The sequence below is a fragment of the Strix uralensis genome, chromosome 28 (genome assembly GCF_047716275.1).
Source record: "Strix uralensis isolate ZFMK-TIS-50842 chromosome 28, bStrUra1, whole genome shotgun sequence".
NCBI classification, from domain to species: domain Eukaryota; kingdom Metazoa; phylum Chordata; class Aves; order Strigiformes; family Strigidae; genus Strix; species Strix uralensis.
The window spans coordinates 2,754,133-2,772,196 of NC_133999.1; the positions used below are offsets into that span (position 1 = coordinate 2,754,133).

Genomic DNA, 18,064 nt, shown 5'->3' on the forward strand with positions numbered 1-18,064 from the left:
ACGGGAGAAAGCCGGCGAGCCGAGCCCAGCCGCGGCGCCGGTCCCGCTCCCTGGGACAGCACCCCGGAGGGACGGCATGGACAAAGCCTTAAATCATATCAGGCTTAAGTAGGTCTGAGAGGCAAATGAGCAAATTCATCGTCTGCCATGAAACAAGGAGTGTTTCAACTCCCGGGGTGGAGTTCACGCGGGGCAGAAGACTTTGAGCGAACAGCTCTGAAGGGAGGATGCAAATTTGCAGCTCAATAAAAATACCTGGATGAGATTATGCTATTTCCCATCAAATTTGTGGACCTCTCCGATGTCCCAGCTTCAGGATGGCTTAAGGCTCCTGCAGGCGCTTAAGCTCACGCAGTGGTTAGTTAAGATCTTTTTGGGGGGGAATTAGATCACACAGAAGTTCATTAAGGGAAAAAATATTAAATAACTAAAACCTGCTTAATCACCCGGACAAAAGCATTCACATTTTTCCAGCTGCAGCTTTAGTCACCGAGGCTAAGCGAAGTAAGCTGCTTACTATTAAATCAGAGGTCTCTTTTGTTAAGGCTGATAGGGCTATTCTTTAACACAAAACTTAATTTTTGTGGGGAAAATCATCAGAAAATACACGTTCTTTGACACTGAGAAACTCAACTGTTCCTTCGAGCATCACGCAACGTTCTGCAGGAGCGACAGATTTGGGGAGAAATGCTGGTGAAGATTTAATTAAAAAATAAAAAAATAATCACGATTTCGCTAAAATTTGGGAGAGAGAAAAGAATCTGGCAAAGCTTCCTGTTAACCAATTACTGCAATTTTCCAAGACGAATTTTTGTAACAGGTGGCAAACATAAAGCCTCAAAACGCTCTGATCTTCCCCTTTTCCCATCCAGCTGCCTGCTCAGACGCGGAGGGCAAGGGGAAACCCCCCGTGTGTCGACTCCAGCGCTGGCTGCTCCTCCAAGCATCCCCAGCTCCTGTGGCTTCTATTTCATTTTATTTTGGAAAACTGGCTCTTCCCCTGCGCTGCGCTCTCTAATGCACATTTCTGTTATCAAGTTTCCTACGTGGGAATTTTACATCCATAAAAGACATCCCTCCACAACGTCCTATTTCACAGGGGCTCGGCGTGGATGTCAAACGCCAAGAGAAAAGCTCTTCCCAGCTTTTCCCAAGCCCTGGGGCTTTTTCCTACTGACCCTGCTGGGGATTTGGGGCCGTGAGCATCTCGGTACCTGGTGCAGCTTGGCAAGGACGGGGCCGGTCCTCTCCTTCTCCTCGTATTTCTCCACCTTGGACTGCAGGCGCTTGTAGTCCTGCAGCGTTTGCTCCCGTCTCTTCACTGCCATGTTCAGGCTGGGGAACACGCTGCTGAACCTGGTGAAAGGATGGGAAGGGGGTTTTTGGGTGGGATATCTTGGTGGGATGCAGCATCCAAGGCGATCTTCCAGGCAAAAGCCCCCAAATAATTCAGGATTCAGGCCAGAAATAGCCAGGGGTTTAAACAAAGCCTGTTGCAAACACAAAAGCTTTCATTGCAATCTTCCAGGAGACTGGAAGAAAGAATTAAATTACATATAAAGATTTGCAAAGCCTTGCCAGGGTAGGGTGTTTGAGAGGAGAGCTAGAAGCACAGGCCTATTTTTTTTTTTTTGTGAAGGTCAATTCATGTGTCTGAGAGTGTGTTTTTAAATAATAATAATAAAAACCGAGCCAATTTTGCAAAGCCTGGTAAAAGTACTTTGAAGGTCCCAACCTGCTTCTGACTGCTCCTGCCAGCCCTTATGCTTTTACCATTAGTTTTTTATTTTTAACAGTTTTCCCCCTCTCTTCCAGCTGCTGTATTCAAGAACATGGAGAGCTGCCTTGTCTGGGACAGGGGACGGAAGCTGCTGCAGAAAACAAAGCTGTTAACTCCACCGAGCAAACCAAAGGGAGAAAAATAAACAACTTTCCCCCCCATAGATAGCCAGCTAATGTGGTATTTCCCCAATACCGTGTTTGGAAAGGGAATGAACAGGCAGAGGAATTGAATCGAAAGTCTGGGAAAAATAAATATGAAGAACAAAATAAATATTAACTGCAGCAACCTTTGCTTTTTCAGGCAATTTCTGGGGTTGCGAAGCCCAGCCTGCCGTACGGCAAGGCTTGCCCAGCTGAAGAGGAGCTCTGTACCCCACACAGAAGGATTAACAGCAGCCAACAATTAGCCAGGCTACAGGAAGATTCATATTATTAAAATGTGTTACAAATTGAGGAAACATGAACATCTGACGGTGAAGACAAGAGAGAGTATTTTTGAATGCGACAGAAGAGGGAAAGCCAGAAACTGGAGCGCTGCTCTCGTCTCCCAAATTTCAGTAAATCAAATTATACCAGTGGGGACTGTGCTGGTGCTGGGCTGTGGGTCTGTATGAAACAGGTCACCCTACCTCTGGATATATTAATTTAATCTCTGCAAATTACAGGGTCATTTTGGGGGGCCAAGGCCAGGAACCGGTCATGAAAAATGTGTTTAAACAGCCTGGGGATGATTTTCACTTCAGAAACGCGAGTAAACAGCTTTCTGATCTCTTTAAATTGAAAAAAAAAAAACCCAACAAACTATAATCCAGACTGGGGGGCACATTAGCAAAAAAGAAAAACACAAATCTCACTTTACGACTGTAATTTGCTTTAGATGTAATCGGATGCAGGGCTAATACAGAGGCATTCGGGTTCAAACAAAACGACGGGCGCTCGCAGCCCGGCACAGCCACTCCATCCCCTATTAAAATCTCATTTTCCGCCGCCGTGCTCGCCCCGGAGGGTGCTAATGTGCCAGACCGGCGGGTGCAGAGGCAAAGCTTTTGTCCCTGAGCCCTACCAGTCCGCAAAGGGCAAATGCCAAAAGCGAGGGGGAAGGGGAGATCTTTGTGTTCAAGCCTTTGTGTTCAAGCATCCCTCCCCGCCGCGGGGACCCAGGGATGTGTTCGTGCAATCCCTGCTGACCCAGGACAACCAGGGCTGGTCCGTGCAAGGCTCTAACGTTCCCCCTCCCCTCGATGATATTCTCCCTCTGACCGAGACCGGGGCCACGGCACGAGGAGCAACCTGCAAAAGTCATCAGGGAGCTCGCCCAGCGTCACCCTGCCGCCCAGCTGCCCGCGCGCGGATCAGATGCTGCTGCCCTGACATTGCTTTTTATGGTGATCTTCACACACGGCTCCCTATTATATTTAAATGCCGTGGTGGCTTACACGGCCTGGCTGCGCCGAGCTCCAAGCATGGGCTCACCATCTCCTGGGCGATGGGCTGCTGCTAAAATACCTCCTCCCTCTACATAAGGTCCAAAAATACGCCGGGAGAGGGAAATAGGGAGTAAGGGCTGCACGGAGGAAGGGAAGGGGGCACCCAGGTTGGGAGGTCTCCTCGGTATAAAAGCACGGAGGTTCCTTGCCAACAGCGCACACTTAATGTCAGCAGCTTGCGGTTGCAGCTTCTGCAGAAATTTCTCCCAATTATTAATGAGCTGGCAATGGAAAGGCAGGATCCCGTCAGGCCGGCGGCTCTCAGCTTTATTTTTGTGTTATATCCCTGATGGGGCGGGTTTGGTAACGGCACACAACCTCTTCCCTCTATCACACCCGAAAGCAGGGCAGGAGCAAGGTGCAGCTCACGAAGGACTACGGGGATGAGCTGAGCTGCTCCTCCGCAACACGCTGCTCCTCCACCATGTGCCTCCAGGCCCGGGAAACAGCGGAGGAGACAACTTGGGGCTGGGAAATCCTCCCTTCCCTGGTCTGCAGGAGGCTGGGCACCAAAGGTTTGAGCTGTGGCCATCCCCTCCGAGGCTGCCAAGCCACCAGCGTGGCCTGGATGCGGCCGTCACTGCCCGTGCACCCACCAGCTCTTGGACAACGCTTACCAAGAGGATGCCACAAAACTGCTAAGCCTCGTGTCAGTACCCAACGCCAGCTTTTAAATGGCATTTTTCAGCTTTTGAGCCCTTTCTCTTGCACGCTCTCTCAACGCTTGGCACTTCCACGGTGCTCGTACATTAAAAGAGCCACGAGACACCAGAGAATTAGCACGCAGCCATTTACATCTTACAAACTCGCTACCGCAGGGGAAGAGCGAACCCTTTAGCTCAGAAACGCAGCAAGTGAGAACGCAGAAGACGATCAGCGACACAGTTTCCATTTACTTTGAAGTTCAATCTGGTTTTTTAAAAGGAAAAAGGCTTGATTTATACTTTTTTTTTTTTCTCCCCCTTTTTGTTCCTAGTATCAACTCGGTGCGATTTTGCAGCCCGTAATGGAAGGACACTGTACTCCAGCAGTGCTTTAAAAAATATCTACGGCGCTGGATCTGAAGAAGCTGTCACTGTGTAGGCACAGCAACTACTGTCTCACAAGGACTTTTAATGCACAGATTATACGCTGCATTTCAGAGGGAGGGAGGGGCAGCTCAGCTCCATAAGCTGCCATTAATAAAACGCCCCATGCCAGCTCCCTGGCTCCAACCCACCTTCCCACAGCCCTGGCTCTGGGTGCCCCCCGCTCCGGCCTGGGTGCTGGAAACATCAGCGTTAAGTTATGGGATGCACACAGGGGGCTCGAACTACCCCCGCCCCGAGATGCTTGAGGGGTTTTCAGGGCTGTGAGCAGGAAAGTTGAAATCCACTTGAGTTCTTCCTTAGCGGCCGCAGGCGAGCAGCAAAGTGGTGTGGGGATTTCTAAGTCGCTTGCAAACCCCACGTAGCAGCCGAGGTGGTGTCGGTGCGGTGGCCCTTCACTGCTGGCACCAGCAGGAAGGATCAGGCCAGCCATGGCTCCTCCAGAGACCACCGGGGTGCTGATTGAGCTCTCCCCGTGCCGACCGAGCTCTCCCCGTGAGTCACCTTGTTTAATTTTCACGCAGGATTAGCTTCAGCTCAAGCAGGGAAGGATGCTCCTTCCTTGGACTGATCTGGATTGAGGTGAAGCTGCCTCGGGCTCCTGAAGGAAACACTCCGTATGAATTCCCTATTAACCCAGCAGCTCTGAAATTCCCCTGCAATTCAGACAGAAGCGGGTTTCTTGCCCGCGCTGAAGTCCTGCCCGGGTTTTTCCCCCTGTGTGTACAGAAATACGATCTCAAGCCAAGTGCCAGGGGTGGTAAACACCCGTGAAGGGTGATAGGGAGATACGGGCTCCCTCCACTGCCAAGTTATTCCGATGACTTAATAAATTGCTGCATTTCACATGTCACCCCAGCGTCTTCGCAAATATCTCATGCATGTTATTTACAAACGCTGCTGGTGGAAAGCCTGGCAGAAAGGCCAAAGCCTCCAGAGCTGCTGCCATCCACGGACACATCCCTCGGTTCCCAAGCCCTGCGCAGATCTCAGATCTTTTGAGGAGCCTTTGGCTAAGCACCACAAACCCTCCTGGCAAGGGCCAAGGACTGTCCTTAGTGCCATGAGGTGGTGAGCAACATCCCAACAGTACCAGCCACTCTGGAAACGAACAACTAAACCCAGAATTTTTTCGCAGGACCGGGGAAGCCTCAGAAGCAAACCCTGGTTGTTTCACCCATCCATTCCACCTGCACACGGAGCAAGGGCAGCGGTTCCTCCTGCTGCAAAGCGCTCTGAGAAGCCCAGATGAAAAGCCCGATAGCAGATGTGGGTATTTCTTGATAAGCCCAGCACCATCCTCCTCGGTACGCTCCACCCAGACCCTGCTTTTGTAGGGGATGAGAGGGTCTGACAGCTGTAACCCACTCCCAAATCCCCAGGACCGCCCTCTGTTACTCGACACTTCCTTTTTAAATACAAAGTCAAGAAAATTGAAGCCGACTTAAAAGAAAATTTGGCGGGTTCGGTGCTAAAAGCACAGAGCAGGAGTGAAGGTAAAACAGCAGCGCAGGGCATTAGAGCCCCCGCCACGAAAGCAGCTTGGGGAATAAGCCGCCGTTGTTCCCTGTCACTTTTTAGGCAAGGCTGCTGAGAGGGGATTACAATACAGGCAGCTTAAGAGGAGCAGGTGAGGGGAGATACACAGGGATAACTCAAAGAAAACACAAATTACTGTCTCCCTGCTGCTGCGGGGGGAGACGGGGAACGTACCTGTGAACTCCTCTTAGGATGACAGTTTAGCCCTGAAAAAAAAATAAATAAATCACCCGATTCTCTGAATTATAAATCATGTTGCCACCTCGTCTCCACGCCAGCCACCCATCAGCTTCCCATAATTAAAGGACGGGGCTGGAGAGACAGTGCCACGGAAGATAAAAGTGCCACCAGGATTCCCGTCGCTGCCGGATTCGTTCGTTAGTCAGCCCGGCTGACAAGTCTGGTGCTTGAAAATTGAAAACTCTCTGGTGGGAAGCTGCGGGCGAGCGGCTCGTTGCGGGGATGCTCGAGGAGTGGGACCGTCCCGCTGCCTCCCCGCCTGCAGCCCGTCCTCTCCTCTCCCTCTCCAGCCCTGATGCATCCCCGGTGCCCGTCCTGCGGCTTCCTCCAGCCCCCATTTTTAGTGTCAGCAATGCGAAAGATGTGCGAGGGCTTTGGCGTAGGGAAAAATAATGGTAAAACCTTTATTTCTCCCCGTTTGCAAGTGTCTCAAGCACTCCTGTTGGCAGCCCTGTGAGCTGGACTACGCTGGCACACACACGCGCTCTCCCTTTGGCATCACTTGAGGGACAACGGGTTGGTTAATGAAAGCAAAAGGGAGCGGACAGGATCCACGGCTGGCACCAGGCAGGGGAAAAGGGAGTAACAGAGCTGGGGAGCATCAGATGCAGGAGAAAGCGACGGTGGATGAGATGAGGAGGAAGTTTGGAGAGGCACAAGGATGGCTCAGCGCGAGGCCGAAGCATCTGGGCTATGCTCGGGGATGCCTGCCATTCCTCAGCCCGTGCCCACACGTCCGTCGTGGGCCCGTCCACCCACCAGGAAGGGGGAAATTAAAACCAGCCCTTCCGACTGGAGCGAAAAGGAACAGAAATGAAGATGACGGTACAAAAAAGCAGCGAGCTGGGGATTAGGCTGAGAGCCCCGCGCGGCGGGAGGGGGCCAGGCAGCCATGTGGCTAGCTTTGTGCACGAAATCCTCATTAGGGGCTCGTTAAGGACATGAAAGCGGCTTTTCCTGCTTCCGGTCCCCGGCACCCCTGGGGCTGCTCACGGCCCGTTATCTGCTTCGGCTGCTGGGAAGGAAATGCAGCTTGAGGGTTCATGGTAATGGCAGGGTTATGGGAAGATGGAGGAGAAGAAGAAGGAGAAGAAAGAAAAGAAGGAGAAGAAGGAGGAGAAGAAGAAGAAAGGAAAGAAAGAGAAGAAGAAGAAAGGAAAGAAGGAGAAGAAGAAGGAGGAGGAGAAGAAGGAGGAGAAGAAGAAAGGAAAGAAAGAGAAGAAGAAGAAGGAGAAGAAGGAGGAGAAGAAGAAGAAGGAGAAGAAGAAGACAAAGAACAGAAAGAAGAAGAAGAAAAAGAAAGGAGGAGAAGGAGAAGGAGAAGGAGAAGGAGAAGGAGAAGGAGAAGGAGAAGGAGAAGGAGAAGGAGAAGGAGGAGAAGGAGAAGGAGGAGGAGAAGGAGAAGGAGAAGGAGAAGGAGAAGGAGAAGGAGAAGGAGAAGGAGAAGGAGAAGGAGAAGGAGAAGGAGGAGAAGAAGGAGAAGGAGAAGGAGAAGGAGAAGGAGAAGGAGAAGGAGAAGGAGAAGGAGAAGGAGAAGGAGAAGGAGAAGGAGAAGGAGAAGGAGAAGGAGAAGGAGAAGGAGAAGGAGAAGGAGAAGGAGAAGGAGAAGGAGAAGGAGAAGGAGAAGGAGAAGGAGGAGAAGAAGGAGGAGGCCCCCCTGCTCCGTGGATGGCAAGCACTTGTTGCTGCTGCTGACAGATATTGTTGACATAAAGTTTTAGCAGAATTTATACATCGATCTGCTGTGAAGGGCTCCTGGATTGCACCTCTGGGACCTCCCGCTGCGCTGACACCCAGCCCCGGCCAATGGCACCCAGGCGACAGCGCCCGTTGTGTCACCCCGGCCAGCAGCCCCTCGAGCGGGGCCACGCTCTGAGCCAAGGGGACGGTGCTGCGCCAGGGTGACCGCGACATCCCGACACTCGGGGAGCTTCAGACAGCTAGAGTTTGTTAAATCGAGACTCTGTCGCACCGAAAATCAGCTCCGAACGTGAAAGGCATTAAAGCCCGTGAATCTCCGAACCACCTGGCTTATTTAAGCTGCTTCCTTCCTTAACTACTGACACACAATATGTAACACTAAGATGACAGGTCACAGTCTATCACTCGATGCAGCCAATCCACCTCGCTGCTCACCCAAACCAGAGGGAAGAAGTGGAAGAGTGAAGTAAAAACCAGCTGTTTTTTCTCCCTCCTTGCCCCAAATCTGCTGGTCTGGTGTGAATTTATGCAGGCATCTCCCAAAGAGGCGAGCAGATCCCTCCTGACCTTTCCCAGCCACCCCAGCTCCTTGCCCAACCCACACGCTGAAATATGCAACATTCTCACCAGAGCTTTGCTCCTTCCCCGAAGTTAAATGAGTGATTCCCAGCCAAGGGCTTCTTGGGGCTCAAAAAGCAAAATTCTGAATAACCCTGCGTCCCCAGAAGCAGAAGGATTTAAACAATACGAGCCTCCACCCCGCTCTAAATCTACTACTGCTTTCTTCTACATGGTTTAACAAATTCTCCAGTATTTGTCCGAAACCTACTATCCCTGGACAACTGGACGGAGATTTTACTGCACATGTGCCTCTGATTACAATATATTACCACTAATGATAATTGCCTGGACTCCACTTATCTGTTTCTTTGGCTAATAAAGAATAAAAGACCACCAGTGAAGATGTAATAAAGTGCAGCTGTTGTAGCAAAAGCCTTTTTCTAGGTCAAAGCGAGTTTGGGAGAGGCTAGGGAGGACTGTCTCTGCGAGGGGAAGCAATACCTAACTGGAAATAAGAAGAGCTCCTCAAGGCAGCTTTCATTAATCTGAAACTTTTATCCTAGAAACGTTGCTGGGGTTTATCTGCCAGCAGGACAAGGGGAGGTGCAAGCTCTGCATTTCTCTCCTGCATCTCATTAGCCTCAAAATGGACCCTTGGGCTCCTTAGAAATGTTCCTGGCTGCACGACTCGGCCATGCACGCTTGCGGAGAGTCGGAAGAAGGAACGAAAGGAACATTTTTTGCTCGGCGTGGAGATGCAGCCTCTCCGAGCATGAAACATAAGCTGTTTAAGAGCACGCAGCAACCGTTTGCAGGTGCCAAAGGGCAGGAAGGGAAAAAATACCATATTCAAGCCTAATGGAAATTTAGGAAGTTCGAGAGAATTTCCAAGACTGGAAAGCAGCCAGGACGCTGGAGTAAACACCCTTACGTTTAACCAAGGACTGGACTGATAAGCGGCGAGTTGAGCGTTACACCTTGAGATGAAACCTCCCAGCGAAAGCGCTGCCCCTGCAAAACTCTAATTTCCCCAATATTTCCCTGCGGCATGAATCCTAGAACGTGATCTTGCACAGCTGCCTCAAACCCAAAGCAAGAGCAAAGGGGCTTTTCCCCTTCTGTACCCGCTGTGCTACGGCAGCACCTAGACCAGCAGCCGAGCGCTGCGCAAGCGCGGAGCAAGATGCCAGTGACGTGGAAATGGCTTTAGAGTCTTTAATTAATGGCCCCATCCACTGCCCAGGGTTTAAAACACAAGGCAAGGTTTGCAGGGAAAGGTATTATCTTTCATTTCAGCAACTTAACACAAGTTGGGGGAAAAAAAAAAGCTAACATGAAGATTTCAGAGACACGAGCCCTTCTTCCAATTTTAACAGAATGCTGGAAGAAAAAGTTAATGTATCTTTCATGAGGACAATCTAGACAATAAGCAACACAATTCCACAGCACAAGCCTAGGATTTTTTTTCTTTCTTCTTCTTTTTTCTAAATAACCAAGAATTTCTGGTCGTGGATAGACGACCATGGTAAAACTTGAGTCACCAAACATCCCCCGGATAGAAATACACTGTAACCTCATGCGCTAAGTGGTATATGAGATTTTACTTTCAGATTTGGGTAGAAACAACAACTTAAAAAAAAAAAAACCCAACCACCCTGTGTCAAACCTAAACTGAAATTGTTATTCAGCAATTTGCAACACTTACTGTCATATTAAAGTAATTTTATTTTATTTTCGCTCGCTTGCTCCGTTCTTGTAACAAAACAGCAAATCTCAGGATTTCAGCAGACATTTGGCACAGCAACTGAAGCGCTCCTTAAACGTTCAGGGGGTACAGCCTGTGACATGGGTAATGGCTGCTAACACTGGTGGAAATTGTGCAGACAGAGGGGAATTGCACCAGATGAGACCTTGGTGACAAAATTGCCGCGGTGCCGAGGCAGGACTGAGTACTGACGCACCGTCCGGCGCCGCTGAGCAAGGGATGGGGGAAAATACGGAAACCTGCTCTCGCTGTCCCCTAAGGATTTCTGTCCAAGACCACGCATGGTCTGAAGCTTTTCCTGAAGAGGTTTGTAAGACCTTCTCCAGGGCCTGAGACATCCCATCCTGGGGCAGGTACCAGCCCGGGACGGGGGATGCTGGAGGTTTTCTGCCCGCACCTCCCACTCTCACTGTCTAGCTACGACGGCTCTGCGACATCTCTTTCCTTCCTGCGTGGATGTACTCTTTATAAACATGAAAGAAAGCAAGCTTTTACTTTTTTATTTAGAAAACTTCCAAAGGAAAGAAACTTTTTTTCGAACAACTGAGCACTCAGCACCCTGGGCTGGATGGGCCAGGCCTGCTGCCCACAGCTGGCTGGGGCAAAGCGTTGGTAGTAACCAACACATGAAGGGAGAGAAGTGGAACGCTTTAATACACTCAGAATTACTCATCTCAGGTGTTCTTTGAAGTACAGGTGAAGACATCTGGCAGGTTAAGACACAAGAGGTCTTCACCCTTGCCACAGAAGAAGAGTGTGGACTCAGCTAAACCATCTCAGCTCTCCGTGCCCCGGCTGTAAAGCACCAAGGATGCCATTTTGTCACAGGGATGTGAACTCCTACCTCTTTAGGAAGGGCTGATTTCTAACCTGGCAACATCTCTTTCGGTGATACACATCCCTAAAGTACACAGCTATGACAAACACTCGATATGGCTCATGAGACAATGGTGGTACTTACTTTTTCAAAGGCTCTATGACTGTCTTTTGGATCTGATTCACCTGTTGAAAGCAAAAGGGATGATTATATGTCAGGCTTGTTGAAAAAGCCTGTTTGCACAAGGATACATGTTTGCACAGTGCCTACCATAGGATGATGAGGGCTTCTGAGCACAACCACAATGCCCTTTAACCAAAAAATAGCAAACTTTTCCCATGGGCTTGGAAGGAGCTGCAACCCCCAGTACAACCAGAGTCAGAAGAAGAGTAAGATTGTAGAGAAACTCATGTGGGAAGTATTTTGGAGATGAAGACAAAAAGGGAAGGAGGATCTGTCTGGCAGGGCGAGATACCAACAGCACCCCAGCACAGCCTGGTCTCCCTTATCCATATTCACCTTCTCCTGGTTGAAAGAGTCCATCCTCTTCATCGCTGTGTCGAAGGCCGTGACCATCTCCAGAAAGCCGGGCTCCTGTTCGCACAGCGGGTTCGACAGCAGGTCCGAAGAGATTTTGACAGCAGACTTGGACATGGCTGCGGGCAACAGGAGCGTGCAAAGGAAAGCAGAGAGGGTCACGTCTCAGCGGCTGCCTGGTGGCACAGTCACACAACCCCTCACTGCCAGCGCTGGCACCTGCAGCTGCCAAGGGGGACCAGGGGCAAAAATCAGGGAGTTCAGCCACCGAGGGGGGATCTAGCACAACTTTCCAGGAAGATATTCACTGGTGGCTGAGAGAAAAGAAAGGAAGAGCCACCAATTCATTCACGTAAACACCCAGAAAACTGTTTATATAAGTTAAGTCTGAACCACTCCGATGTACGGCTTGTGATGTTGCCAGAAATAATACCAGACTAACAAAAGCACCGTTCTCTTAAAAAAATGTAGATGGGTTTTTTTATACGTCTTTTCTCGACAGACTATTAAGTGTCACTCTCAGTCTCACTACAGCTCTTCCACAATGAGAAAAATCACAGTCCATTAAGTCTTTCAAATGGCTTTACAAAAATATATATTTGAAGTGGATTTAGTGATTTTGTGCTGGTGGAAAAGGACCAGACTGACAGGACTGGAAGACGAGGTTTCTCTTTTACTCTCAAAATAGGCACAACACAAGCAGCACAGACACAAGCTGGCTAAGCACTTTCCCTCACTGAGCCTAAATTCTCTGTCCGTGGAGACCAACCCCACAAGCCAGGGGAAAACGCAAAGGCTGAAGTCTCTGGAGACCCTGAGACTGCCACCAAGAAATCCAGAAACACCAGGTCACACTCTACGGGCCTCAGTTCCTGTCTCGCTGAGCACTTTTGCTTGTGTTCCATCAGACACGTCTCTCTTCCTATCCAAACGCTCAGTCTTCAAAGGGAAAATTAAATCCCTATGACAGGACCATTACAAAAGAGCAAGAAAATAGCTAAGGTACAGAATGGAAAAAAAAGATGAATAAAAAGGCAAGCATCAATATAAATGGGAGTAAAGAAGGAAAAAAAAAAAGTCACGGGTACTAAAAAAAAAATGTTCTTTTTCGTCAGCACTGCTGCTGGAAGTTATTCCAGTTTAAGATCAGAAAGCCAGATGCTTGAGCCGTGCTACAGATGAGCTCTGGAAAGACTCCTACTGTACTCACTCAGATATTAAAAGTTAAAGTCATCTGAATAATGGGGCTTAAGATCATAAATCAAGGGGTTAAACATTCTGATTTAAAGGTTACACACAATTATACGGAGAGCTCAGAAGCTAAATAGCTGGGAAGCTCAATGCAGAACGAGATGCTAACTACGGAATAACAAAGCTACCGTATCCGTCTATTATCCAAACATTAAGGGTTTAGGCATTTAAACCTTTAAACAGATGGGATATAATCCATATGTGTGACCACATCTGAGGAAGGATTTGTGCCAAAATGGGACGGAGTTAAGAATGGCAGAACTCCTTCAGCAGGAAGAAAAATTAGTTTCCCTTCATAAGGAGAGGACTGAAAGCGTACTGCAGCGAGGGGAGGTGCTGCGAGCAGCGGGGTCACGCCGAGAGGCCAGAAACTGGGGGTTTTCAGGCATGTTCAGTGAGACTTCGGGCCAGATGCTTGCCCTGTGTTGCTGACCTCACCTGTACGGCTCTGAAAAAGCGGCCACGGTGGGTTCTGTGGTTCCCAAGGCAGCTCTGCAGAGCCTGGTGTGCAGGGAGCCAGGACTGGGGAGGGCTTCCCCTGGTCCCACCTCTGGGGAGAGGGGAGAGGGGAGAAGAGGGGAGAGAGGAGAGAGGAGAGAGGAGAGAGGAGAGAGGAGAGAGGAGAGAGGAGAGAGGAGAGGAGAGGAGAGGAGAGGAGAGGAGAGGAGAGGAGAGGAGAGGAGAGGAGAGGAGAGGAGAGGAGAGGAGAGGAGAGGAGAGGAGAGGAGAGGAGAGGAGAGGAGAGGAGAGGAGAGGAGAGGAGAGGAGAGGAGAGGAGAGGAGAGGAGAGGAGAGGAGAGGAGAGGAGAGGAGAGGAGAGGAGAGGAGAGGGGAGAGGAGAGGAGAGGAGAGGAGAGGAGAGGAGAGGAGAGGAGAGGAGAGGAGAGGAGAGGAGAGGAGAGGAGAGGAGAGGAGAGGAGAGGAGAGAGGAGGAGAGCATCACATCACAGCGCCTGTCCCTTGGGTGGGCTCCGAGGGGGTCTGTACTGCACTTGGCTCATAAAGCGTGCAGGACACGACTCCAAGTAAAAGAAGTGATTTTAGAGAGCCACTGCTTGTTTGAATCATGTTAAAAGTAGTGGAGAACAGCCAGGCACGCTCCGGGGAGCAACACTGAGCCACGCTGATCCAGCGGGCTACCTGCATCTCATTTCAAAAGGAGAGCTCTGGCCTCCAATTAAAGAACATCCTCCTGCTCCTTAAGATCATATTTGGTTTGGAAAGAGGGTGGGGAAGGGGGTTAGTGATCTTTAGCCACAGTACAGGGAGTGCTGCTAACAACCCATTCCCTGTTCCCAGCCATGCTGCTGCAGCTGGCAGGGCAGCGGCCGAGCCTCGCAGGAACATTTTCGTGCAGACAGAGGAATCGGTCTTGTTCTGAGCTGAGTCTTTTTTGGCAGAAGGTGGAGACTCGAGCCACCAGGTCCAGTTTGCTAGGGAGTGTTTGCAGGCAGTGAATAATCAACCCCCTCGGCGCAGAGGTACAGTGGAAGAAATAAGACACTCAGGAGGACACAACAGCGCTGATACGCTGTCATCCTTGTCGGGTACGGGGGCTGGATGTTGGCTGAGCAAGCACAGCCATCTCCTCTGGGGAACGGGCACTGCCAGGTGAGGAAAGCAGTCCTCGGTGCTTGCTCAGATCTACCTCCTTTTCCTTCACCCATCCCTCACCAGACCACATTCAAAATCTTCCCTTCCACTCATGATTTCATGCCTTTAAATGAGAAATCAGATCTTACTGGATCTGGCCAAGGCTCATTTGTGACTCTGCCATGTAGCAGAACGGAAAAAGAAAGTCCTCCCACAGCTCCTCTGGGACTTGAAATGCTCCATATAAACAACGCCCACTGCAAGGGAGGGGAGGGGAATCCTTAACAAGGAAAAACTTACCAAGAATCCCTCACAATGACCAGAGTCCCCAGAAAGGGCAGTTTTCACCCTGGAAAGGCGTCCTGGCAGCGCCGGTTACTGGTGCCTTTCCCACCGCTCCCCGCCGTGCCAGCGCTGTGCTGGGAAGGGTGGGAGAGCGCGGGCAAGAGCCGGCACCCGCGTTTCCGTCTGGCAACATCCGAGCACGCAGACACACACACACGCACACAGGTGAGAGCCTGTAGCATGGGAAGCCCCGAAGTTGCCAGCCCCTCCCGCTGGCAGAGCGCCCGGCGGGGCTGCTTCCCACTCCCCTGCCCCTCCGTGAACGGAGTGTTGGACCCGTCCAGCCCACACCTGTTTGTGCTGGTGCATCTGCCTTGGCTCCGGAGCCGTGGGGACCCGGTACAAATAGGGACGACTCCAAAGCACACGCTGAGGAAAGCCATCTGTGTTTAAAACAGCTCTTTGCTGCGTGTTTCTGCAGGCTGCCCTGCTCGGTTCGATACCCAGCATCCAGAATCCCCCGCTCCCCTCCGCCAGCTCGCTTCCATCTCCTCTCAATCCCACCCCGGTTTCCAGCCCGCGCCACGCGCCGCGGTCGCGCCGGTTCCCTGCGAGAGAAGCTGCGAAGGGAGCGGGCAGGGGCTGCCGTGCCTCGGGACAGGACACCTGCGAGGCAGATGTCACCCCGCGCGGGCAGCAGCAGGCAGCTGTGGCGGAACAGGCAGAGATGACTTGTTTATTGCTTCCTACATCGCCCACTGCCACGAGGTCAAGCCAAAGCGAGCAGCCACCGAGGGAACGAGCGGGGTTTTTCCTGAATGAGAGCTGCTGGGTCAGCAGGTCGTACGTGAGGCACGTAGAGCGATGCCTGCGTGGTGCTCTGCGGACCCCCCTGCAGCCTCGTCCCACCTTCCTTTGGCTTCAGGTGCCCTCGGCTGAAGTAGGTGAGTGCGCGCTGCTCGACACAATAGGCTCAGCTGGAGACTGCTCCTGCCTGGCTAACGTGAGAACTGGAATAATTACGCCTATTTTTCAGTTGCAGAAACTGAGGCAAAGAAAAGAAAGTGACTTGTCCAAGGCCACACAGCAAGCTGCAGCTCAAGAGATAGGGACTAAGCCCATAACATACTTTCTGTTCCCTTGGTTGAGAAACTGCTCGGCAGCCCTCATGCAGATGGCCTTGTAACTAAGCAAACTGAGTGGGACTGAGATCTAGATTTGTTTTCCAGACTTGTCACAGATTACTCATGTGATCTTGAGAAAGTCACTTCATCTCTTTGTGGCCAAGTTCACAGTCTATGTATCCTACAGTCACATACCCAAGTCTGCATCTGTGCTTTTCTTCATATCCTTCTGAAGTTTTTTGGTCTGATCTTCCAATCTGAAAGATGGGAGAACAAGGCAAAGTCTGAATCTTGGAAAGAAACAAACCGAAGTGTATCATACGTGCAACAAATCATTTACGGGCTGAATATGCTGGCTTCTGTTGTGAGTTAAAAATATCCAGGCAAGGCTCTATGAAGTTCAGTGCTGCTCAACCTTTTCTGGTTGTTTTCAGATGGTTTTCAACCTTTTCAAGTTGGTGATCTCTTATTCAAAGTCACATATTTTCTTAAGTCCTCACGCTTACCACAAATGGCAAAGCCAAATGCTTCCAGATGATAAGTGTGAGCTTATGTGACACAGTCAGTTATGGTAAAACCAATATTTGTCGTCAGAGGTGCTGAGCTGTTCGGTGACCCCAGAGTTTTCTGGCAATTTTACACTCTTTACTTTAGAGCTGCCATAATCTGCAAACCTCAACCCCACTGCAAATACTTCTTAGGACACCTCTGAACACCCAGCCACCAGAGAAACTCTGAAGAATTAGAAATTACAGGGCAGTGAGTGATTTGCTGCGAAGAGCGTAACTGGCCAAAATTTCCTGGGAAGATGCAAGAAGAGGGCACAACAGAAAAGTATGCTGCTGTTCCTGTTTTACCAGTGTGGTTGATACTTACTGCTGAAGCTTTCCATATTCCCTTTCAAAGTCTCTCTCCACCTGTGGAAAGAGGAGATGGAAATCAGCTCAGAGGTACTGCAGCAGAGCCTGGAGTGGCAACTACCTGTGCAGGGAAACCTGTCCTCAGCAAACGCCTGCGTGAACCCAGGGAAGGGTAAGCTGCAGCTACCAGGGGAGTTACGCTTCAAAAGTTAATGAAGTCTTGGCTCTTCTTCCTCCAGACTCTCTCAGAGCAAAAGACACTGCCACCAACTGCGTCAGCTCGTTCCAAGGATGTGCTCCAGCACATGAACTGGAAGCTGACAGAGTAAATGGGAATGCCTTAAAAGCAGAGAGATCGCAACTGAGCACGCACTGACACAGGCGCCCACAGCTCAGCTCGGCGCCGGCGGGGGACGAACCCGCTTTCTCTTCCAGAGGCACGATCGTCCCAGAAGCTGAGAGGAGCCGCTTCTCCTCCAGCAGCTCTCTGCCAAGGACCCCCGCGGAGGCTCTGCCCGGGGCTGGCTGCCAGACCCCCACCCAGCCGCTCCCTCCCGCCCCATCCTCAACAGGATGGTTTTTCTGCCCCAAACCCCTCAAGCCGTTGCTGAACCCTCCAATTTCTGCATTATTTGCCCCCTCGATAGGCCCTTTATTCCTGCACTAGCTCCTTCCAACGAAATCCTGCCGCTGGAGCAGCGGTCCGAGCGGACTGCGGCACCAAAGGGAGGAGAAACCTGTGCTGGCGAAGAGCGCAGAGCTCAAGAACAGCCTTCTCCCGATGCTACATCAATGACTGCTTCCTCCTACTTGCTATCTGGCAGCAAATCTCCAGTGATACAGGATATTTTAAGGAACTTTCCTTCCATGCTGACTGTTTTTAACACACACTTAAACATTCATTCCACACCTCGTCGACCAAATAAGCAAATGGATTTCAATTGACCAGCCAACAGTAAATACATGCGTTTTTGTTGTCATGGGATCAAAACTGGGTTCATTTGTGTTGTCAAGCTACCATGCTATTAAGGAAATGCGAAGTGTTGCAAGCAGCCAGGACTAGAAGGATCCAAAGGTTTGTTCCAAATCTTCATGCTGTCCTCGGGATTTCAAACCCAGGCTTGATGTAACAGCATTATGTGAAACCAGAACGCTTAATAGGGACAGTTGCTGTTCAATCAAAATTGCTATTAAAAGATCGGTATTTTAAGATGGAGCCCAGTAACTCTGGTTTTCCCGAAACCTCCTTCTCTAAATATCTTTTTGGTCTGCACTTTGAGCTGCACTTGAACTCCGCAGCGAGGCGACCAGCCCGAGCTGAAGGCAGGCGGTGCCCGGCGCAGCGAGCGTGCCGAGTTCCAGCCCCGTCCCCAGCGGGGACAGCTGTCCACACCATCAGCTCCCACCATCCGGGGGATGCGTGCTGGCTCTCTC

The 18,064-nt window shown here is 50.6% G+C and overlaps 1 protein-coding gene across 2 annotated transcripts in view; it reads right to left on the minus strand.

The window, feature by feature from the left end:
* The window catches only part of BIN3 (bridging integrator 3), a 42,348-nt gene that overhangs the window by 7,347 nt on the left and 16,937 nt on the right, over positions 1-18,064 (minus strand). For both annotated transcript variants that reach the window (XM_074852134.1, XM_074852133.1), the window contains 5 exons: positions 16,647-16,687; positions 15,966-16,027; positions 11,500-11,636; positions 11,125-11,165; positions 1,215-1,356 (listed from right to left, as the gene is read on the minus strand). In XM_074852134.1, coding sequence (XP_074708235.1) covers positions 1,215-1,356; positions 11,125-11,165; positions 11,500-11,636; positions 15,966-16,027; positions 16,647-16,687 — 423 coding nt within the window. The remainder of the gene's footprint in view (positions 1-1,214; positions 1,357-11,124; positions 11,166-11,499; positions 11,637-15,965; positions 16,028-16,646; positions 16,688-18,064) is intronic.